At 42.0% G+C, this 25,053-nt stretch overlaps 1 protein-coding gene across 4 annotated transcripts in view; it reads left to right on the plus strand.

The window, feature by feature from the left end:
* Positions 1–25,053, plus strand: part of GRIK4 (glutamate ionotropic receptor kainate type subunit 4) — a 416,936-nt gene that overhangs the window by 230,623 nt on the left and 161,260 nt on the right. For all 4 annotated transcript variants that reach the window (XM_089537351.1, XM_089537353.1, XM_089537354.1 and 1 more), the window contains exon 3: positions 23,218–23,382. In XM_089537351.1, coding sequence (XP_089393477.1) covers positions 23,218–23,382 — 165 coding nt within the window. The remainder of the gene's footprint in view (positions 1–23,217; positions 23,383–25,053) is intronic.

Raw genomic sequence — 25,053 nt, forward strand, 5'->3', positions numbered from 1 at the left:
AGCCAATATGTTCAATAGAGCCCTTAGATGTCAGTGTGGATGCTGAAAGGAGGTTGTCTGATCAACTGTTTTTGTTGAACGGTCTTTCTTTCTTTCTTTCTTTCTTTCTTTCTTTCTTTCTTTCTTTGTCAGCTCACCGTTGTGTCAAGATTAGAAGAGGCAGAGATAATGTGTCTGGTTGTTTCCTAGGTTTTGTGTCAAAAGCTACAGGAATCATAGTCTCTTGGCAACGTTTCTTGATTTACTTCGGTAAACACTTTGTAACTATCAGCTGATCTCAAAGGACAGTCATTAATCCTTCATACCAGACCTGTAGGGCAGGAAACATTGTCAACGGTTCGCAGTTCATGAGCTCATTGATGAGGGGTGTAAAACCTGCACATCCACAAAAATTTATAGCTGTCTAAATATCAAAGTTTCTGGAGCAATCCTGTGTACCAATCATCTCAGCTTTCCTTGAGATGGGTTTCGCCTGAGCTCATGGAAGGGTAAAAGGGGGATGTGAGTGAATTTGGAGCACACAGACACCAGTCCCACCTCTGGGATGCTGAGTGTGAGTTATTGTGCACAACTCAACTGCCCTCTCCATAGGTTCAGAGATTAACATTTGTGATTCGGCAGTAACATCTGTTATCAGGCCAGTGTGGTTTAGTACTTTGACCATTGGACTTAGATGCTGGAGACTAGGGTTAAAATTCTGGCTCGGGCATGTAAAACCCACGGGGTGACCTTGGGCAAGCCATGTTCTCTCAGCCTCAGAGGATGGCAATGGCAATCCCCTGCTGAAGAAACTGGCCGGGAAAACCCCACAATAGGTTCGCCTTAGGGTTGCCATAAGCTGGAAATGACTTGAAGGCACACAACAACAACAGCAGTAACATCTGTCCCAAGCCTTTGCTGTTTTTTTTTTCAATTTCTTTAAGAAAAATTATGACCATATAATCGGAGTGCTTACCTCCAAAATTCAAAATGATATGCAATTTTCACAAGGGCAATAGTTTCCAAAGGGCAGGTTTGCATATTGGCATAAATATGCGTCTTTTCCTTCCAGAAGATTGACATGCTTGTCATTACATGGGGTGTCTTCAGAGATCAAGCTATTCCCCATCCTTCACTTTTTGTTGCACTCTTACTATTGGTGTACTGTCTTGCACAATGGCATTGTATTTTAGGCATCCCTTAACTCTGCTTTTAGAGAGCCTTTGCATGACTGCTGTCCTTAACTGGTTCCAGCATACCAATGGGGAATGGGGTAGGTCTCCCAAATGAAAAAGCCTCTGACAGTTCCCATAACTTCCCATCTCTTTGAGCTTTTGAATGGTTCCCCTCCTGATTTGCAGACTACAGGCTAAGTCTCCTTTATCCAAAATTCCAAACTGCTGGACTTTATATGTTTGGCTGAGTTCAACTTCCAGCAAATATCAGGGAAGTTGAAATCACCCATCACTACTACATCTCTCCTTTTTGAATGTGTGGTCATCTGTTCTAGAAAGGCATCATTTAATTCCTCAGTCTGACTTGTAGACTCCCACAATAATATCCCGGTTGCTTCCCTCCCCTTTAATTCTTGTCCAGATGCTCCCCACCTAGCTTCCAGGATTTAAGTCTTGGATCTCTTTACAGTTGTATAAATCCCTGACATATAATATTCCTCCACCACCTTTCCTGTTTAGCCTCTTTAAAAGGTTATACTCCTCTGTTTACTACATCCCCATGTGTTTCCACAGTACGTGGAGCAATACAGAGAAGTGCCACTCCAACAGGTCCCATATATATCTATATGTGCATATATATGGTGAGAGATGTTCTTTCAGGTATGAAGATCCCAAGCCATTAACAACACACTGGCACCCAGTGCATCTCCTTTAAGACCAATGCTATGGAATCTTTGTGTGATTTGTAAAAAAAAACATGTATAAAGTTCTGTTTCCCTTAGCATTGCCCCAAAGCGGCGGCTCATTTATTTTAAAAGCAAACAAAATGCTAGACATATGGTAGTTAAAAAACCCAAAACAAATCAGAAGTCTCCAAATTCTGAAAGTTCATTTCTTGTTGTAATTAGTAGTAAACAGCTTGGAAAATAACGGCTGTAATCTGTCTGCTTCGCTCTCTATCCAACCCCCTCCAAAAATCCTGCCTTGCCCTTCTTTGCAAAGGCTTGGGGGACAGGAGCAAAGGGAAAGCGCTTCAGAAGAGTAGAAAGCCCCAGAAATGTGAAATAAATGACATTTGTTTAAAGGCACATTAGAAGATTGATGATGGGAGTTAGGACATACAGCAACAGAGCTTAAGTGTAATATTAATGGCACCTATTTTTGTTGCCGTCTCCGGCAGGAGCTCTTTGGAAACACAAAACGGAAGAAGGGAGGTGTTCTGGGGAGGTGGGTGGGGGAGGAACACTTTCCTGTAATAACTGTTATTTGTATCAGAAAGTGGCATTGGATATTGCAAAATGTGAGTTTTCAAAGTAATAACCGGACTCTCGCAATCATCATTGCCCAGTTAAAGAGCAATTTCTTGGTGGATCTGGGGAGAGAACAGCAGGCAGGCAGTAAATAAAATTCATTTCTTCTCCTTATTACTCATTTCCTAATCTGATTGCATTAAATGCACACAAAAGGCTTGCCTGAGAAAGGAGAGAGAGAGAAACCGATAATTGTCATGGGAGCAATTGATGAAAACCAGTGATGATGGCTTTCGGGGACATCTTGAGGCCTGTTTCTTTCTTTGCCGAAGTCACTTCTCCGTTTCCTACTCCCACCTCTCATGGGAGTTTCATTTCCCTTCTGAATAGGCTTCTGAGAAGTCAGATGTGGCAATATATCTTATGCCGATCTGGGCCACCGAACACATTACACTCTGGGACCAGGGTTATGAGTGAGGCTGCAATTCCTCCCAAGCACAGAATGAGCTATTGGGCACAACTTCATGAAAGTACTAGTTTTCATTGTCATTTTAAAATCACCATCATCCCCACCATCATCATCTCAGGGAGCAGCAAAATTGAAGACAAAGAGAGGGGGAAGATTATGAAATACTGAAACCTATCAATTCAGACTCAGCACTGTGGGAAAAGAAAGCAGTTGTGTTTCTAGTGGTAAGAGAAGCTCTGGGAGCATTTCCAAATGGAATTACAAAACATGGGAAGGAAATCATCATGGACAGGATCTGAATTGCACAGTTACAAAAAATGATACTGCTTGGAACATGCCACACTATCTGACATCATTTTATTGATTCCTAGATTCTTGTACAGAATCCAAAATATTGATGGTCCAAAACTCCAGTAAACCGAGATGATGATGATGAGGAGGAGGAGGAGGAGCATTCCTTGTGGGTGTCAATTTAGGTCTGAATCCTACTGTTTGTGTGCAATGAAAATAGACCTACTGAATCAATGGAATATACCTGGGAGATTCTGTGTGTTGGATTGAAAAAGTAACTTTTCCAAACTCTATGCAGGATGATAAAAATTATGTAAATCTGCTTTAACTTGGATGAGCCATTTGTGACACAGAGCTGAGTACAGCTGAGAAGTGATACTGGAGCAATATCCTTGAATAGGTTTGTTGATCTCGATCCATGGCGACCCTGTAGATGAGACATCTCCAAGACTCCCTATGCTCCACTGCTCTGCTCAGGTCCTGCAAATTCATACCCATGACCTCCTTAATAGAGTCCATCATCTAGCATGTAGCCTTCCTCTCTTTCTGCTTCCCTCTACCTTTCCTAGCATTATTGTTTCTTCCAGTGAGTCGTGCCTCCTCATGATGTGGCCAAAGTGTGACAGCCTCAGTCTAGTCATCTTAGCTTCCAGAGAGATTGAATAGGTATCTACCTGGAAACCCCGCATTGTGCTTTGTCATGGAAGAAAGCCAAAATAGAAATGAAATACATAAAACAGGGAATCTAGCTAGGGTCATCATACTAGTGTTCATTTTGGGGGGGCATTACTATCTCCTAGCCAAAAATTTGCATTGTACCTCTGATGGGTGACAGTTTTGTCAGAGGTGAGGGAGGGCTTTAATGATCTGAGCCATGACTTTATTCTTCTAATCAATGTAAACGCAGGATTATTTACAGTGTAAAGCCCATCCTTGTGGATCTTGTTTAATTAAGCTTATCGCCGCAAACCTGATCCAGTTCCCCAATGGATTAATGTAACTAATTCAATATCCATTCTTAAGAAGCATCACAATAAATGCCATGGGATGTAATTCACTACAAGAACCTCCACTCAACCTCCAGTTTACGAGACAAGTATGACTGGGGAGGAATGTGCATGCCACACTATTTTTCATTCCTGGCCTAAAGAGATTCTCGGCTCCCTGTCTATAATCCCACCATCCTACTCTGCATTACAATGCAGTTATCTGTTCTTTGCTTGCTCGCACTTAATTCTTGGATTGTTCCATTTCTAGCGTCATGTGCCATTGCATCCCTTTCATCTTGTTTGCTAATACTTTGAGTTGTGATGTTCTTAATATCCTTGGTGTCACTAGGACTTTGGTTCAGCGCTTTTTTTTTTTAACTCGGTGTTCTTCTGTCTTTTGCACCTAGGTTTATTTGGTAAAGAAGAAGTACAATCTGTATTAAATCCTTGTTTCCTGTTAAGGGGGAAAAACACATAAGAGAAGCTGAAGTATAATTCGTTGAGAAAGGGGACCGCAGTGAGGGCATGCTGTAAATAAAAGACCTGTGAGAGAACATTAATGTGCTTGTATTGCTACAGTATCACTTCTGCAGATGGTCGGGTCTCGAAAACCTAGCAAAATCATTCACTGTGATTAGAAGATAAAGCTGTATTGGAGCTACAGAAATAATGCAGTTTGATGCACCTCAGCTGTCATGGCTCTATCCTATGAAATTCTGGGATTTGTAGTTTTGTGAGATATTTTGCCTTCTGTGTCAGAGAGCTCTGGTGCCACAGTCAACTGCACATCCTAGGATTTTGTAGGATGGATCCATGGCACTTAAAGCAATGTCAAACTGCATCATTTCTGCAGTGCAATTGAAGCTATAACTCCTCTCATTTCTCAGGATAGATGGAGGATAATATTGTAGGCAGTCATAGAGATATGCCAAGGGGTGGCCATTCCAAAGGCTGTCCCTGGAAGAAGGGAAAAAATACAGAGCTTGGGAAAGTAATTTTCTCAGACTCCCAGGTTTCTTACTCAGCATGGCTATAAAAGACAGCCCTCCCAAACCGCTCTCTGATATTGCTGTCCACATCTCAGGAGATGGTACCAAAGATTGACAAGTTCATAAAGCAAACACTGGTTCTTGTAAGTGACAACGGGAACCATCACTTGATCTTGGTTCAACACTGTAGTTTATCTAGCATGGTGGTTAAACCAGACTGCCAAGAGTTCACAGGATCCGCTAGGGAATTACAGCAAGGCCCTTTAAAAAATTATGGAGATAGTACAAGGAAACTCTCTTATTTCAGGAAGGAAAGAAGAGGCATGTATCATTTGATGCTGCAAAATTCAAGGGCATATAGAGAAGCAGGAGTGTAATTATGTGATTTAATTAAATGATTAAGGCAGAGGTGAAATCCTTCATAAGAAGCAAAAGTGGGATTGTTTACTTTTAGAAGAAGCTGGAGGAGCGAGCACATTATTTTAAAAACACATTGCGAATGCCGATTCTGGTTGCTTTGGAGGGCAGTCCAATGATAGCAGGGAATCAAATCAAGTGAAAACAGTGGAAGGATTTCATTGCTGAATATTGCATGACTTCATATCAAGTCACCATAGGGTAGTGGAGGCAGAAAGCAGAAAACATCCTTTATAGTCATATTCCATGTGTCATAGGTAGATAGGTAGGTGGGTAGGTATAGGCATAAAAAATAAACAGACAAACAGTAATGCCAAATCACTGTAGTGTGAAAGAGCCCAAGGACATTCACAGAGATAACCTCTTCAACAGATCTCCAATAAGGAAGAATCCTTTCCTGTCTATGTAATTGGTTCCCTGAGTGAACTGCTATTAGGAGTAGCAGGTTGATCCAAATTTTCCACCTGAACCTACCCATCATCATAACCAGTATTACTGTGCTGGTATTTAACCTTCAAGCTTAGCGAATGCCCATGATCTCTCATCTTATATAGTTCAGTGGTGCAGGTCCAAAGAATGAACCCCATGAATTCCCAAATCGCCATGAATTCTGGCTTCATTCTAAACTATTGTATGTGCTCTGAAAGAAAATAAGTTGTAGTCATTGCATGTGGTTGTGACCTTGACTTGAAACCTTTGTCCTAAAGTTTCCTGCAGCCACTTTTCCTTTACCAGAATCCTATTGACAATGCAAACCATCATTCTAGCTACCCTTCCTTCATCCCACCCTTTCTCCACAGAGCTAGACGTGTTTGTCTTCTGCATCCCAGCTTAAGCCTGCCTTGCCCAGATGGATCACAGGGTCACATATGCTGGGTGACAGTTTGCCCGGCTCACACTGATCCCATACTGTCATTTGCTTTTCTGGCAGTAACCATTTCATAAAATATACCTGCCGCTCGCTATCCATCAAATCTCAGAATCCAAAGTCCAGAACGCCTTGTGTCTCTCCATTCCATCATTGCTGCTATAAATCTTGACAGGTATCTTTTCACTCAGACTCCCAGAAGTTCACCTTTCCACATATCATTTCTTGCTTCCTGATGTTGGCTGGTTGAGGGTTGTGAGTTTGTGTGTGTGTGTGTGTGTGTGTGTGTGTGTGTGTGTATGTGTTTTCTTTATAACTTGTTCGGCCCATCCATGCTAAAATTCCCCACTGGCTTAATGAAATCTCTCATGCATCAGCTACGCTTGCTAAGCGACTTCCCCATAAGGGTTGTTGCTCACTTACCTTCTGCAGGCCAAGCTAGATACATAATACCTGGTACATAAGAAACTTGAATCCTGTCCCTTTATCCTCTTTAGCATCTTTCGCCAAGTAGTACCATTGAGTGCCACATGTGGAAGGTAGGAAATTTGTTATTTTCCATCAAGTTGATATAAATCTATGGCAGCTCTATGAATGAGAGACCTCCAAGATATATTGAATAAATAAATCACTGGGAATTAGCTCTCCAGCTAGAAGAAAAACACCTGGGGAAGTAGTCCGGTGAGGAGATTTAGCCAACAGTAGGCTAAATACCCAACATACATCAGATCCTGTCTGATCTTGGAAGCTAAGCAGGATCTGCCCTAGTTAGTACTTGTATGAGAGACCACCAATGAATACCAGGTGCTGTAGGCTACATTTCAGAGGAAGGAACTGGCAAAACCACCTCTATTTCTTGCCTAAGAAATTCATGTGGTTGCCATAAATTAACAGGCAGCTTGAAAGCACACACACACATATACACACACACTTTTTTTGCTTCTTCAGTAGTACTGGCTGCTTTCCATATGATAATGACAGAGATGAATTTAAACATAAAGATCTGCTCTCCTCTCCTTCCCAAATATAGTTTGGCCTAGGGGCATCTGTAACTATTGTCAATTTTAATCATCGCCTTGTGAAAAATACTATGACTACACAGCTTCCAACCCAACCTGACAATGAATAAAAGAAGAGAAGGCTTTCACAATTTGTAAACTTGATGAGCCAGATGCAGCTAAACTAGTCATGAATCAGACCCTGTCGGAGACTTGAGATACCTGACCTCTCAGTTATTTGAGCCCCCCAAGTTGCGGCAATGAATTCTTGAGCCTCTGACGGGCCATCGCCACTGGCTGACAAATCTAGATTTGGCTTAGTAAGTCATGGATTGTGCAGACCTAGACCAGAGGCATGACACCTTGTGGGTTTGGTTTTAAACAAAAAAACAAAAAAGCCCCACATTCGTAATTTGTTTAGATGTCAATACACTTTGTAATTGCCTATTGATCAGCTCTAAAGAAAGAAAATACTACTAGCTCGGGAACACAAACATATCTGCACACCGCAAGGATCCATTTAAGAACTTGAGATGATGAAAACTTTACACTTTGATACCAATCTTCTCATGCTGGGAGAACAAAATTCTGCTCTCTCTCTAGAATGTATGCAAAAAGATCTTACAGCACCTTTGAGGCTAACCGTGCAAAAGAATTTGTAGCAGAATCTTTCGTAGCTTGGTTCTCACTTACACTGCAGAAATAATGCAGTTTGACATAGCTTTAACTGCCATGGATCAGTGCTATGAAATTCTGGGATTGGTAGTTTGGTGAGATATTTTGCCTCCTCTGTCAGAGAGCTCTGGTGCCACAACAAACGGCATTTCCCAGAAATCTGTAGCAATGGGTCTTGGCAGTTAAGGTGATGTCAAATTGCATTATTTCTGCAGTGCAGATTAGACCTTGATCTCCTGCTTCAAATGCATCTGAGGAAGTAGACCAAGGCCTCAAACAGATGGACCAAAAGCTGCAAATAAGTCAATAGTATGATGGCGGTAGCTAAAATAAGACAGTATCATCCTAAGCTGCATAAAAGGAAGTTTAGTATCTAGATCAAGGTAATAGTACCACTTTATGCTGCTTTGGTCAGGCCTCAACTGCAGTACTGTGTCCAGGTCTGGGCACCACAAATCAAGGATGCTGACAAGCTGGAGCATGTCCAAAGGAAGGCAACCAAAATGGTGACGGGTCTGGATACCATGCCTTATGAGAAGAAACTTAGGGAGATGGGTATGTTTAGCCTGGAGAAAAGATTTTAAGAGGTGATAGGATAGCCCTGTCTAAATATTTGAAGGGATGTTGTATCCAGTACATTCTGCTACTCCAGAGATTAGGACATAGAGCATTAGATTGAAACTGCAAGATGCGAGATTCCACCTAAATATTAGGAAGAACGTCCTGATGGTAAGAGGTGTTCAATGGTGGAAATCTGCTACACCTCAGAGAGTGGAGGAATGTCCTTCTTTGGCATATTTTAAATCCAGGCAGCAGTGCTTTGATGATGTCTTCCTGCATGGCAGGGGGTTGGACTGGGTGGCCCTTGGGGTCTCTTCCAATGCTACGTTTCTATGATTCTAAGAAGTCTGAGAAAAACCTGGTTTTGAAATGAAAATTATGAGTGCTAAGGTGAGACAAAATATGCCCTAGTTTGGTGCTTTTTTCTCAAAATATCCCTTCTGCTTTTTTGCGAATCCTACATTGGACAGTAACACAGTGCATCAGTATGCTCAGTAACTTTTGCTACAACCAGCTGCTGTTGCTAAATGAGAATAGAATTTCTCTGTCAGAGTATGGACATATAGTAATTACTTAAGCAGCGGTTACTCTGAGACCAAGCTTGTCTTCATTTCTTTGCTGTCGCGTTGAGCAGATAATATAAAGCAAAACTGAGTGCATGTAGAAGGCAGTGATGTTATTCTGTAACAAGATACATTGTCAAACAAGTCACTTCCCAGATCTGTTAAGCTAGGGGTTGTGACAATTTCCCTGCTAGGATATATGTCCCTAGTCTTTTTCTCCTTGTGCCATTTTGATATCGCAGGAAGGTAACCAATAAAAGTCTGGCACCAGGCGGCCTCACACATTTAGACAGATCTTTGCAATTATTGCATTATCAAGAATTCAATTGGTATACCTTCACACAAGTCAAGGTCTGAGTGTTTGCAACTCAGGCATCCTTATCTCTTAGGGTTGCAGGTGAAATAATGGACAGGGTTCGTGTACATTTCATGGCTGTGCAGAAGAGAGAATTTCAGCAAGTGAAGCTTGTGTGACAAGCCTCACTTGCTGAAATTTCCTTTTCTGCACAACTATTAAATGTAAACAGGACCTGTTTCTTATTTCACTTGGCAATACTCTTTCTCAGTCTCTCTCTCTCTCTCTGTCTGTATCTTCAGGATACCTATCAACGTATGGTGACCCCATGAATTTCATAGGGTTTTCTTGGGTAAGCAATGTTCACAGGTGGTTTTGCCAATTTCTTCCTCTGAACAGCACCTGGTGGTTTCCTATCGAAGAATTAACCATAACAGAACCTGCTTCGCTTTCAAAATAAGACAGGGTCTGGTCCCTTTAGGTAAGCCAAGGCAACCCTATATATATCACTTTATATTCCTAGGCTCATGAGATTTATGACTTTGCAGGCCCTTCAGGGGTCATGAGTTGATAGTCCTCCATGTTTGTGCCTCTTCAGCCTATGTTGCTAGGGCCAGGTTGCAAGATCAGCTACCCAAGACACTGTTACTGAAGGGTCATTTACTCTGGAGATCAAATACATGCCATATAATGCAAAACCTCCTTGGAGACATAGGAGTAGCTTCTGTAATTGGGATCCTACATGATCAGTGACAAAGACCTGTATGTCTGAGTCTGAAAGTAGATAACTTGTCAACAAGTGCCAACTGGCTAGGGGCCAGCTTGCTGCTTCTTTTAAAGTCACTACTGGAATCATCGATCACTTTTGACACCCTATTTTTCCTCCTGTTTTTAAACACTATTTGAAAGCCGCGTGCTGTGCATGAATGGAGCCAGCTCTCACCCCCTTTGCGGCATCCTTGCTGAAGCACAGTTTGGAGATTCGGTTGGGCTCCTCCAATGTCTTTACCTTTGACTGAAGAACTCAAAACTCCTCCCTATTCCTTCTTTTTTGGCCACCATCTGCCTATTGCCAACCTGCCCCTCCTGCCCAGCAATGGGAGGCTTCATTACAAAGGCAATGTCTGCAGTCTTGTGGCAAGGTTTGCAGTCTGAATAAAGATGACTTGGTGCAGAAGGAGGGAAGGTGGAAAAGAGAAAGACCCTTCTCCAAGCACCCAGTGTCAGAATGACAGCTGGACCACCCTTCCCTCTTTGCAGCATCAAAATCCTCCGTTTTTGTGTGCATGGCTTTGTTTGTTCAGTCAGTCAGACAAGGCATGACTCATTGAGCTGGCTCCTGTTCTTACCTTGCCTGTCTCAAAAAAAGAGTGTGTGTGTGTGTGTGCAGGAGTGTACTATCTACTCCTGGATTTGGTGGCCCATGGATGTCACACGGATGTGGCAGGTGTTTTGAACTTCTGGAAGAGAGATAGCTGCACCTCTGTGGTTCACACAAGAAGAGAGCTGTTATACTGGAGACCACAAAAGGCCAGAGGAGGGAAGGAGAAGCTAGTAACCTGGCAACCTACTTCCTTGCTTGTACCAGATCGGGCATTTTTACCTGGGTGGAAAGATAAGCTTTTGGCAGGCAAATGACATTTTGGAATATTAACAGACCCTGTCTGCAGCCCAGCATCTTTCAATATGTCCTGGGCCTCATGAGGAAGGCTGCAATCCATTGTCTTCGCTCCAAGGCAATTTGAAAAAGCAGATTTTTATATATATATATGTATATATTATAGCTGATGCACACAAAACAATGATTAAGAGAAGAGAAAATGGACCCTATTATTAAGCAGTGGAATTGAAAAGCTGCAGGCTATTTTGTCTCTCCTTTCATTCCCATCCCACCTCCTTCACCTGAATCCATTCTGTTTCTGCTTCCAAAAAAGAAAGTGGAGGGGAGGGACGGACCAAAACCATTTAAATACAGTCCTCTGGTCTTTTCCAAAAGCAATAAGAACAGTACCACTATAATCAGCCAAACATTACTAAGGTCCTTTTGTGCATGCAGGAAAGAGGTTAAAAATGCAGTAATCCTTTCCCCATTCTTTCTTCGGTATAACTTTTCTTCTCCCTTCCCCATCCCATCCTTCCTGGAGTAATAGGAGATATTTTTAAATCATCCATCAGCAGGGTCCATCACATCAGAGAAACAGAAACCCTTCTGTTTCTCCACTGGAGCTCCACTTGACAGCCCCATAATGAGGGACTTTGCAAATTCCTCACCGTTTACTGAATTGACAGCCTGAAGGGGTGAGACTGATTCCAACAGAGGGGGAAATGCACAAAAACAAGCAAATCTTGCAAACATCTTTAACCAAGTTCAAGTGACAAAAAAAAAGGGGGGGGGGCAAGGCTAGGTTGCATCTTTCTTTGTAAAATAAATCAAATGCATTAAATACCAATTAGCTTTGATTTGGTGAAGTCCGCTTTTGGAAGTGGCAGAAGTACAGTTGATGCGTAATGGATTGACTGTCCACATTATAGCTGTTCTTGAATGCAGGGAAATGAAGACCTGAAAGATGTATTTGTGGGCCAGGAGGGAAAGATATAGCAAGGCTATAATAAAGATGCAACAGACTTCTCCTTAGTTCCCTTTCCTTGCTGAAGTCATTTTGGAGTATGCGTTGCAAAGACAGCACTGTGCCATCTTCTCTTTTCAGCACTCTTTGCAGCAATGGTTGCACCAGTCGTGGTGAATTTGTCCTGGGTTTAATCTGGATGTGAAAGGAACTGTCCAAAATGCTGAACCTCTTACTCACCAGCCCCACTATTATGATAAACGAATTATTTCTCCACACATTCACTGGACCTTGTGCTTGTTTGGAAATGTTTTTCCCTTGGATCAGGACAAGGGGAATAAGAAAGTCAGTCAGAATTTGCTAGGGCTAGGATAAAGGTAGGTAAGCTTTGGGACCTAAAGCACCAATTTTCACACCCCAAGATCAGTCACAGGTTACACCAGCCCCAAAAAACAAAAATGGAAGTGGCTGGACATCTACTTATGGTTTCAAAGCCTCTGTCCAGAGAATGGTAAGAACAATGCTAAGCATGATAGCAAAAGTTCAGAAAACCAAGCTCTATGGGGAATGCTTAGAAGTTGGGTATGTTTAACTTTGAAAAGAGAAGATTAACAGGTGATATGGTTGCCATCTTTAAATACTTGGAAAAAAATTATTGTACTAAACTAACCTTTCCCAGCCTTGTGGCCTCCAGATATGTGCCCTCCCAAGTTGGCAGCATTGAGATTGGGAGTTCATCACCTCTGGAGAATTATGAGATTGGGAGCATGGAAATGTTTCTTTTTAAAGAGTATTTTCTGGCCTTGCAAAGAGGTCACTGGAGACAGATATGCTCAAGAATCCAGTAGAAGATGGAGCTAACTTGTTTTCTACGACTCTCAAGACTAGAGCAAATGATAAGAAAAGAGATTCCACCTAAACATTAGAAATAACTTCCTGACAGTAAAAACTGGTCAGCAATGGAACAGACTGCTTTGGTGGGTTTTGGATTCTCTGCTTAAACATCACTTTCTTTGGTGCTCTTTAAACTGAAGTTGGATGGCCATCTCTGATAAGTGCATGGCAGAGGGTTGGATTGGATGACTCTTGGAGTACCTTCCAACTCTGTGACACTTTGATTCCCCCTTTGGAAGGGTTACAGTAAAGCACGGTCCATGGTGCTGGTGCATGTTGTTTTAAAGAAGACTATCTAGAAACAAAACTATCTAGATGAGTCCTGGTACTTCAGAATTCATCATGACAGTAGTTGGACAAAAGTGTTGCTAAGGTAACATTACCTCCATACACATATTTCTGTGCATAGATGGTGTACTTAAGAAAATGTTACAGATATATATATATTTAAAAATCATTATAGAAAAACAGATCAAAGATGTCTGTCTGGTAAGATTGGCTCAGGCTATGTAGGGCTTTATAGGCCATCACTGATACATTGATTTATATTGGAACTGAAGAAGAAACCAGTACATATGCTGTATTTCTAATGTACTTCTAGGGACCCACCTCCCCTATAAGAGGTGAGCTAGAGCATTTTGCACACAAAGCACATTTAAAAGATGAATAGATTCCCCATGCTTCAGTTGTTTTATTCTTCTGTGGCTTAGCACTGCCTTGTGTCCCAGATGCACCGAAATCTGATTTGACTAAGTGAATATCTGAAATTAATTCCAGAATTGGAATGCGCACAATTTGCCACAAACCTTCAGCGTTAGTTCAGGAATTTATATAGAGGAGGAGTCTATGGGGAGTTAACAAACAACATTTACATTCCAGTTAACCTAAAAAGGATGAATAAACAGTGATCATTCAGCACAGCCTTTCACTGCTTATGAAGTTACTGTGGTTGGAACATAAATTATCTATTGATGTGCATTTTTTAAAAAAACACTAGCCAATGTATTGATGCCGTCAGCATATTTGTGCTAGAAAAGTATTGGTTGACAGAGCGATTAACATGAAGAGAATATGCTCCAGCAATTAAATACCGAGATGTCTTTTTCAGGTGTAAAACCATTTGTTGTTGTTGTTGTTGTCATGAGCCTTTCTTTTGGACTTATGTTTACATTTCCTTGTGATTTGAAAAACTGGTGTTTTCTTAGATACACTGATATGTTCTTTTGGCCACCTGAAACAGTATTCCATACTGGTTTCAGCAAATCTATTTAGGGTCCGGTGAAGAGGAAATAACAACCAAATGCAACCAAAAGATACAATCAAAAAGTCTTTTCCCATAAACCTGGTAAGACTGGAGTAACGGTGGAGTAACTCATTCATATTTTTAGCCTATAAGGCTCTTGGTGAAAAAAGACTTGTAGTCTTAAAGTGTTATGCTATCAGATGTCCACACTAAAAATTTGGTTGTAATATAGAATCATAGAATCGTAGAGTTGGAAGAGACCACAAGAGCCATCCAGTCCAACCCCCTGCCATGCAGGAAATCCAGATCAAAGCATCCCCGACAGATGGCCATCCAGCCTCTGTTTGAAGACCTCCAAGGAGGGAGACTCCACTACACTCCAAGGGAGTTTGTTCCACTGTCGAACAGCCCTTACTGTCAGGAAGTTCCTCCTAATGTTGAAGTGGTATCTCTTTTCCTGCAGTTTGCATCCATTGCTCCGGGTCCTAGTCTCTGGAGCAGCAGAAAACAAGCTTGCTCCCTGCTCAATATGACATCCCTTCAAATATTTGAACAGGGCTATCATATCACCTCTTAACCTTCTTTTCTCTATCTTAGTGGTAGGCATCTTGAGGTCCTCCAGTGTGTCTCTATGGTCAACTTCTGCCAGATGGTGTCCATAGAGTTGTGCTGGAGGACCTCCGGATGCCTAGAAAGATGTTTTTTTCCAGACGTGGGTAAATGAAACCATAGTTATTGGACCCATGAATATAAGGGGCCATACTGTAACTCTCCCAAGTCTACCTACCTACCTTTTTCTTCCTCCACATCCCTAATATTTTCCTCTTCTCCTTCCACTCCCTGCTTTTTTTCCCCTGACATTTGTGGGGCCATTGCACTAGTAAGTGCCAACAAAGCAACAGTCACCATCTTGATATCTACATATAAACTCTGAGCACTGGCTGAAGCCACTTCATTCAGTGCTTTCCATATTATCACCAGCCTCTTTACCATCTTTCCCTGCGGCCATTAAAAATCCTCATCAGGCAAATTTGAAAGTGGTGCTCACATAGTTTAGAAAGTCTCAGCAAAGTGACAGAAGACGAAGAGTTCCATCACTCCGGTGTTGCTACAGAGAAGGACTTTTCAGACCTCTTGGCCAATGTATCCTCAGTCATAGCAGGAATACAGATAAGAGCCCTCCCATCTGATTTTATGGGGAAGGGACAGGATAGAAAATGGAGGGAATGGTTGGATTTCAAGTTTTCGAACAGGATTTAGTATGAGTAGCCTACACAAAAGTGTGATTATTGTGCAAGTGCAGGTGTCTCATGCAAGAAATTCCAATCAAATGAGCAATTTCCCCGCTGATGTTCCATAACAGAGAAGCCTAGGAAATCAAGAAAGTTGAAGAGGGGAAAAGACCCTGGGATGAACAGGACTGTGAAGTCATTTTTGTGGCTAGCACAGTTCACAGGCTTTCCCATAAATTTGGAAGGATTAAAGACTTATTTTATGCATGTCCCCGTACTTTACTGACAAGAATAGATGAAAGTGAATTTAAATAAAGATTTTAGTTGCTTCTTAATTATGCTGTTATTATGCCAGTTTTGGCAAAGTATTCCCTAGACATAAAGTTTTTAAAATCAACCTTTTAAAACATTAAATTACCCTTTTAGTCTGCCAGCGATAATGATAAATACAGCTCAGTTCAATCTCATTACCCACTCTGATTTGCAGGCTGGATTAATATTTGGTAAAAACTAACTACCCCTCACTATAATCCTGTGAATATGCAAGAAAATATTAATGGCACAAAATTACAAAATAGATCTATTGGGAATTGGGTTTCTGCATAATTTGAGAATAAGTAATGGGAGAGTTATTCTTTTATGGAGTTGTAACTGGTACCCCCAGGGTGGAATGAAAAGGTGCACTGCCATGTTTTGCAACCCATGGAAGGATATTGTCTTACCTGGCCTTGTTCCTATATTTGTCTGGATTCGATAATGTGTGCTTGGTATAGTGGCAACATACCATAGAGAGGACATTCCTCTTTTCAAAAGGCTGCTGTTTGAAGATATTGTCTGTTTAATAAGCTGCCCAAGCCAAGATTTTTATGAGGATCAAGACCTGTAAGAAGGAAAAGCAGGCATAATGCAACTTAAAGATATCCATCAACAGTTAACGCCCAAATAGTAGTTGATTGTACAGGGGAGCTTATCTATCATTTATTGATCTTCTTATTGAACAAACTCACTATGTTTCCAAGGAATGCTAGAAGGTAAAAAATGGTTTGCAAAGCTTGTCTAGCCAATAGATTCTCACTTGGCTATTACAGGGTTGCTTACTACTCTGTGCCATTTCCAGGTTTCCTTCTCGCTATATGAGTCAAGAACAGCAACAGTCACAACTTCAAAGGCTGGCATAGGGCCTGGATTACTGAGTAGGACTTGGCACCTGTTGATACCAACTCATGATATCAGTCCTATTGGTATCAGACCAGTCCATTCCTCGGCTTCTGTTGGATTGTTTCTCACAGCAAAGCATTGTAAGGAGATCCCAGCCCTGACTGTTGGGCTGTTCTGGCTGCACCCTTGTGAGTGAGAATAATCTGACTCTCCAGATGTTCTTGGACTTCAGCACCAGCATTCTCTGACACTAGTTCTACTAGGCAGAACTGGTGGTGTTTGCAGTCATCAGCATGATTCCTACTCCTGCCTTGATTCTTGAGCTTTTGTCTTAGAGCATGCCTACACCAACTGCATAATCCAGGGCTCATTCGGAGGATTATACCCCAGACTGCCCAAGATGGTGACCATTTGCACTGGATCAAATCCACACCATTGTGCATATGGGCCAGCTGGGCCAATACTTCATCAGCCCCACTGGCCTGACCCCTGTTTTCAGGCCTGATGCTATTGCTTCCTCACAGTAATGTCTGCCCAGTATGCCACGACTTCTTCTGAAGACAGAAATGGTCACCTGAACATGTGATTAGCAAGAAGTTCAGGCTTCCATTTCTGTCCTCGGCATCAGGCAAGATTTACATGGAGCTCCAGCCTATGAGGATGTGGTGGTGACAGCAGTGACAGAGACCATCCAATTTCCCTGCCCTGCTCAGCTCTTGGCATTTGGACAACTGGCAGCAAACAGAGAGGAGACAATCTCCATGTGCTCTAAGATGGTCAACTGTTTATTCAGTGTTTAAAAAACCCAATGGACCTTCTTCAGGGGCCTTTGAGAGAAATCACTGGAGTTGTAAACATTCTCCAAATTATAGGACTATAGGGAGAAAGGGCATTGGGCTCCTTTCTGTTTGCTGCTTGGCTACGTGTTCAGTTCCTTATTTATACATGCGGACAAGCAGATCTGGCCAAATTGGATCTGATCCATCTGTCCACATGCCAAATGAACCTGAGGTCACTCCAAATTTTCCAGGAAAAGCCATGATTTCCCCCAACTTTGCTTAGTTTGGAGCAAAGTTGGGTTAAGGGTAGAAAAACAATGGATCCTCCATTGAAGTAGCCACACACCATCAGGACTTCCCAACAATGGCTTTGGGGTGAGTATGACATTTTTCACTCTATTGTGAAAGACCTAATCTTCCCTGGCTTTATATCCACTTAGAAACCTGATGCCAAGGCGAAGTCACATAAGAAATTTCTTGGCTGTTCTCAGAACTGGTAATGGATTGTGCCCATGAAACAGTCAGAAGTCAAAGCAATAGTTTAAAACAATGGTTTGTGGGATGGGGAAAATACTATGGTTTGCTTAACTGATTATATTCCTTCAGTATTAGAAGGGAGGGAAGCTAGAAAAGTGGTCATTTGCTATGTAAAAGAGTTGTGTTCCCAAGTTTTTTTTTAATGCTAATCCTGAACCTTTGCATTTAGCAGAAGGAATTTAGCCAGTGAAATGTTCTCCCTTGTTTCATCTCCCCATTGGAAAAGATGGGAGAAAAAATGGAAGCAATAAGAAAAGAGGATGACCATGCTGCAGATGGATTGCGTCAGTAAAAGCCTTAAGCTTGAAAGACTTGAGCAGGGCTGTTGATAACTGGGCCTCTTGGAGAGCTCTCATTCATAGGGGTGCCATAAGTCAAAGCCGACTTGATGACACATAACAATAATTTCATCTCCATGCCATGGAAAAGTGCCACCTGCTGAGTTTCTATATGCTTGTCTGCTGTTGAGGGCATCGAATGAGGATCCATGGAAATATCAAGCAATCCTATTTTTGCACTAAAAATACACTATTGTTACAATAAATCCTGTTAAGCAGGTCACACAGAGAGGCTCCATGCCTTTAACAGCAAAACCCAACACAAAAAAACCACTTTTCCTTGATTCAGAGGATGCCTGGCCTCTTGATTTCCGCTGCTGTTAAATGCATACCATGACAAAATGGCAACCCTGTTTGCCCTTTCCCCCCTTTTCCTTTTCTTCTTTTCTTATTCAACATCCTCAACATGCTTGTTAAATTTTTGTTTTGTGTTTTAATCCAGAGATCTACATTCCTGGCCTTATAGGAAAGCTCAACCTTTCTCAATTTCATAATGAGCTGAAGATTAACTGCACGTGCTTTGCACTTAATTATAGTACTTGTGTGTAAGCAGAGCAGAAAAAACAATGTTGCCGCAAGGATTAAAAATGCTTGCCAAGGTACCTGTCTGGAGGAGCCATTCCATATGTTTCCTGAGTTGATTCTGGTCAGCTTTAAACACCCGCTTCATTACGAAGAAGAAACAGAAGAAGAAAAAAGAACCAGATAAGGCTAGGAAGCTTTGGAGATGTCTAATCTGTTCCTTCTTACAGTTTTTGTATGGCCCTTGTCCCATTTCTCAGGGTGCATTTACACTGTAGAAATAATGCAGTTCGACAATACTTTATGTGCCATGGCTCCATCCTACAGAATCCTGGGATTTGAAGTTTTGTGAGGCACCAGCAATTTTTGGCTAAGAAGAAGACCTTGCAGAAATATAAATCCTGGGACTCCATAGGATGGAGCTACAGCACTTAATGTGGTGTCAAACTGCATTATTTCTACAGTGCAGATGCAGAGTGCACCATCTCTTTCAAGTTCTTTTTCAGAGGTGAGATGGATGGAAGCCCAGAGCAGAGGCTTCTTGGCAGTTGTACCGAGCATTGGATGGTCCTTGCCCTGGGAACCCTCCGTCTGCTTTAGCAAACAACAAAATAAAAGAATCCAGTAGCACTTTTGAGACTGACTAGGGTCCAAAACACACTGCAGGAATAATCCAGTTTAAGACCACTTTAACTGCCCTGGCTCAATGCTAGGGAATTCTGGGGAAAGTGGTTTTGGAAAACATTTAGCCTTCTCTGTCAGAAAGCTCTGGTTCCACAATAAACGACAACTCCCAAGATTCCCTGGCACTGAGCCTGGGCAGTTAAAGTGGTCTCAAAAGGGATTGTTTCTGCAGTATGTTTTGGACCTAGGAGGAATAACTTTCTAGCATCAGCTTTCATGGACATCGTCTACTTTGTTAGATTCATCCAGTTTGTCATCTGGTGACAAACCTGTATGGCTGTAAGCCAGTGATAAATGTAAAGGAAATACAAATAAACAATTTTTAAATGTGGGAGTTTGTATACTGAAAAGTGAGAATGAGGCACACAGGAAGATGGCCAAGTACAGATGCAAGACTGTAAACAAGCATTATATAATGCTTTAGATAAAAAAAGAAAATGCAATGTAAACATGAGGATTAGGAACTTTACAGATGCATCAAAGCTATCCAGAATTATGCATCCTACTATTGCTGCTCCTTCATAGCTGCATGATGGAGTGAGGTAGTTGCAGCCTTCTCACAGATGAGGCAAATTATATGTAATGTAATATATTAGTCATGATGTGTTAAAGCAGCTTGAACTATGCTGAACATGGCTGCTTTTATTCTGGAGGAAAAACAGCCTTGGGCCCTTGATCCATAATGTGGTTCTGATCCAAATCATGCCCCCATGGACCAATTTCCTGTTGCAAATCTCTCTCTCTGTCTCCCTTCCCTTCTCCCCCTTCTCTCTCTCTCTCTCTCTCTCTCTCTCTTGGCTGCTTTTCCAGTCTGACGTGATTCAATCCATTTGACTGCCCCCTGCTACATCATCCCCATCTCATTCTGCTACAATTGTAGACCAAATCCTAATTATAGCATCCAAGTATTATTCTCCAGCCAACAAGAAGCACAAGCATTTTGTTTTAATGCCCAGAACTTAATCTAACAATTGATGGAACAGCTAACAGGCATCTGCAATGAACTCTTCTTTCTTGCATTCATTCTGGGCACAAATTGTTAGTGGTAAGGCCAAGAAAATTTCTTGGGAGACGTTTAAAAGAGGGTAGCAGAGCAATGGATTCATAGGCCGACAATCTTTGCATCTCCTGGCTCTGTGACTCTTAGCTATCTTCCCTGCTCTGAGTACTGCCCATCTTAAAGCAACCAACTGTCTCATAGCACCAGTTCTCAATAGACTGTCATACTGTGAAGTCGAAGGCTTTCATGGCCAGCATCCATAGTTTTTTGTGGGTTTTTCAGGCTGTGAGGCTGTGTTCTAGAAGAGTTTATTCCTGACGTTTTGCCAGCAGCTGTGGCTGGCATCTTCAGAGAACATTAGCCCCCCAAACAAAACAAAAAACTATGAATGTCGGCCATAAAAACCTTCAGCTTCACTCTAGTTTTTCTTTATATTTTCTAAACACTCACAACGCCATGCCTAGAAACTGTGTGTGTGTGAATGTGCACACACATGTGTGTGCATATGTATGATGTATTAAAATGGACTTGAGTGTTTCTCATTAGGAACATGCAGAGAGATGTGAATTCTTGTGCCACATTTGCTTAAAATACCTTAAAACCCACTGGTGGCCCAGCTGCTGGTGTTCTGTTTTGCTGGAGTCAAATTTGGAAGAATGGATGTACATGAATAGCTTGCTCTGTGCATTATCGGTGTCATTTATCTCTCCGCCTCTTAATTCAATGGCACGGATGCTATTAAATTGGACAAGAGATCTGTGTATATCTACAGGGGGCTAAGACATCATCCTACATCCCTTCCCTCACATTGCTTCCCCTCTTTGGTTGGTTCCTTAACTTGGAATATCACCACTTTAGATAAAAATTCTTCAGAGCTACAGCAATTAAGCAAAACTTGGAATTATAGCCAGAGGATGGAAGATGCTCTGCTCCTCCCATATGACTCTCCTAAACCCACTTTCTGAGCTCTGCCTGCTCCATTCTGTAATCACTCTTGCAGCAAATGTCTAGAAAGAACATCACCAGCGTCTTTGATTCATTTCTGCAAAAAGAGCCCCGATTGTTCAAACAGAAATTTAAAAAGTTAATTGACTACAGCCATTAAATGAAGATTCTTAACTGCTGAAATTAATTTTTTTTTTATTGCTCTGAAAAACATTATTGTGCCGGTGTCAGTCATGCACATTTGTTGCTCTTGTGTGCCTTCAAGACATTTCCAACTTACGGTGACCCTAAAGCAACCCTCTCACTGGATTTTCTTGTCAAGAGGTATTCAGAGGTTTGCTGTTGTCCTCCTCTGAGGCTGAGAGGCTGTGACTTGCCCAAGACCACAAAATGTAGGCCATTTGATTTATCTACACTCTGTGTCCTGCAGTTGTGCTGCAGTTGCCCATCCCATTACAAATTCTGTCTCGCATGATCAGGAAGGCACAGTTAGATGGGGAAGGTTCACATAGGACTGGCCTATGTTACAGTTATAGTTACAGTTTTCATATTGGAGGGTCCCTAGTGCCCTCCTGGTGTCAAAAAATATTTTTCTCTCCAAAATGCCCTCTGGGGTTGTGGAGGGCTTTTCCACCACTTCCCCAACTCCAGGACAGTTTATGCCCAGGGAAGGTCCTTTTTTCTTGTAACAAGAAATGAACAGAAGTGACTTCAGCTCACTTTGTGCAGTGGAAAAAACCTTCTCCTTGTCCTAAAATGGCCCAGAAAAGCCCATAAACCTGGTGAAAATGCTCCCATGCCCTCTAAATATTAGAGAGATCCAAGATCACCTGAGTCAGAAGTTTGGCCAATGGCTGCTGTTGTGTGCCTTCCAGCATATGGCCACCCTCAGTCAAACCTATCACAAGGTTTTCTGGGGCCGAGAATGTGTGTCTCACCCAAGGTCACCTATTGGGTTTCCATGGCTGAGCAAGCAATCAAACTCTGATCTCCAGAGTCGTTGTCCAATGCTCAAACCACTACAGCACACTGGCTTTTCAATGGCTGCTACAGATCCTTTTGGATTGTCCTATCCCTATGTGACAGTAAGAACATAAGAAGGGCCATTCTGGATCAGACTGGAGGCTTATCTAGTCAAACACACTGTTTAGATTGTGACCAACCAGGGGCTTAGGGGAAGTGCCACTCTCAGGACCTGAGTGCATCTTCATGCTTTCCACCAACAGATACACAAAGGCATATGGCTACTAACTTTGGAGGTGATCTACAGCCATCCTGACTAGTGACCACAGATATCAGTGCTAGTCACTGCCAGAAAGAGATGGTCTGGAGAGAATTGACTGTATAGATACAGTATGTTTAGAACCATCATGCACACATAAAAGAACCCTTTCCATCCCGACTCTCTTCTGTGGCTGAAATTGAATAGTCAAGAACAGTAACATATTTTATTAACAAGGCTTGACAAATGATTCTGCAGACTTGCTCCTGCTGCATCACTGAATATTGAGATTAATGTTAAACTTCTTCCCCTTTTTAAGAAACATGCTACAAGTAAACACACAACACAGCAGCTCTTTCTCATCTGCTGCAATGCCCAGTTTTCAGTGAGGAGATCAGATTGTCATATGCCCTGCCTTAAACGTGACCTTTCCAAGTGGGCCAGCAAGAGGGGTACAAGAGTGGAAATAACAACAACCCCCCAAGCTGACATTTGTGGTTACGGATTCTGTAACATTCCCCTCCAATTTATTTTTTGCTTCCTCTTTGACCAGCTTACCTTTCATCTGTTTTTGCAGCGGCCATTTTGGATGACCCAATGGAGTGCAGCAGAGGCGAAAGGCTGTCCATCACGCTGGCCAGGAATCGGATCAATCGGGCTCCAGAGCGGATTGGAAAGGCCAAAGTGGAGGTGGACATCTTTGAGCTGCTGAGAGACAGTGAATATGAAACAGCCGAGACTAGTACGTACGTCTCTTGAGACCGGGTTATGGGGACAATCTTTAAAATGCTGGAACATGTGTGTCTAGTGTGTCTTGATGCCATGAACCTGAAGATTTCATATTGTCATGCAGAAGTCTTCTTGTTATTATTCTAATTCTTTCCTTATTGTGTTTTGCTTTTTTATCCTGTTCACCCCCCAAGGAGCTCAGAATGACAGATATAGTTCTTCTCCCTCTTTTCCCATTATATCTCAACAACAACCCTGAAAATTGAGTTTGGCTGAGAGGTGAAGATAACTGGCCCAGTGTGTGAGGAGGTCATCTAGTAATTGTAGTGGTGGTGTAAGAGTTCAAATAATGGCAAGTCTCTGTGTGATAATCTCCTAAACAGTTTGCAATCTATTAGACCATTCCCCCAACAAGCTGGGTACTCATTTTACCAACCTACGAAAGAACGGCTGAGTCAACCTTGGAGCCCTGGGGTCGAACTCATAACCTTGTGGCTGCAGCATTGGCATTTAACCACTGCGCCACCAGGGCTTCGGACTACCAAAGAAAAAGCTCTTTTATTAAGCTATGGCATTTCTTTCCATTTAATGTTATAATGACTACTAGCATGCATACCCCCCCACACACACACATATATCAAAGGATAAGATAAATGCATAGATTTGAAAAATCACCTCCTTTTTACCAATTCTTGCTTTTCTTTTTAGGGAGGGCGATATGTGTATTCACCCATTCAGAAATATATTGGTATTTGGACAAAGTTGATTGGCATGGCAGCACTCTGACATCCATATATTCATAACTTGAGCCCTGACTGTCTGATGCCTTGATAGAAGAAGTAATATGCATGAGGAGAAAAAAGAACTGAGGGCCAGAACAGTGGAAGAGAAAGGAAGCAACAGCTTCAAATAATAACAAAATTGTTGCAGGGAAACATTCTGGGTCTTCAAATGCCTCTCTTTTGCTCTAATAGGAAGAGGAGGGTCATTTCCCGACTCACAGGCAATATATATCAATGGGTAGTTATTTCTGTCATGCCTTGCTTGCCATCCTTCCCAAAGTTACAAGAAGAATGGCAACCAGCAGAGAGAATGTTGATTTAAATTGACCATAAACCTCCCTCAGCATAATAAATCTTAACATTGCAGTTCCCATTCCAGCCAGCTTAAACATAAATAGCCAAAAATCAGGACCTGGAAAAATGTTTTGGCCTATGGTTCCTGAAATCGCACACTCTCCAGCCCAGCATTTCACAGATGAAAACCCGGGCGCATGTGGCCAAGCAGCATCAAAGCGTGGTGCAGATGCCATCAATTATAAATGCAGAAGAACCCTCTATGCACAAAGGGACGGTTAGAGTTGAGCAACTTTTGTGATTCTTGGACTAGTGCGGGGAATTTTATTTGAGGAATTTGATGACATGTATATTTTGACTGAATGCTTAAATTTTGGGTCTATGGGCCATAATAAATTATGAATGACTGGTTAACTAGGAGAAGTAAACACAAACTTGGAGAAGCTGCAGAAGTTTGCCTTTGCCTGAGCCTACTGAGAAGGACAAGAATCTCCCTCTATGCTCCTCTCTTCCCACTGAATCACTTGAGTGCCACCAGTTTTGACATTATGAACCCATTTTGCATAACTGAAATAAGGCTGATGACAAAGGGGAGAATGTGTGTGTGT

The sequence above is a fragment of the Sceloporus occidentalis genome, unplaced genomic scaffold (assembly GCF_023333645.1).
Source record: "Sceloporus occidentalis isolate IW3139 unplaced genomic scaffold, rSceOcc1.0.p SCAF_9, whole genome shotgun sequence".
Lineage (NCBI taxonomy): Eukaryota > Metazoa > Chordata > Lepidosauria > Squamata > Phrynosomatidae > Sceloporus > Sceloporus occidentalis.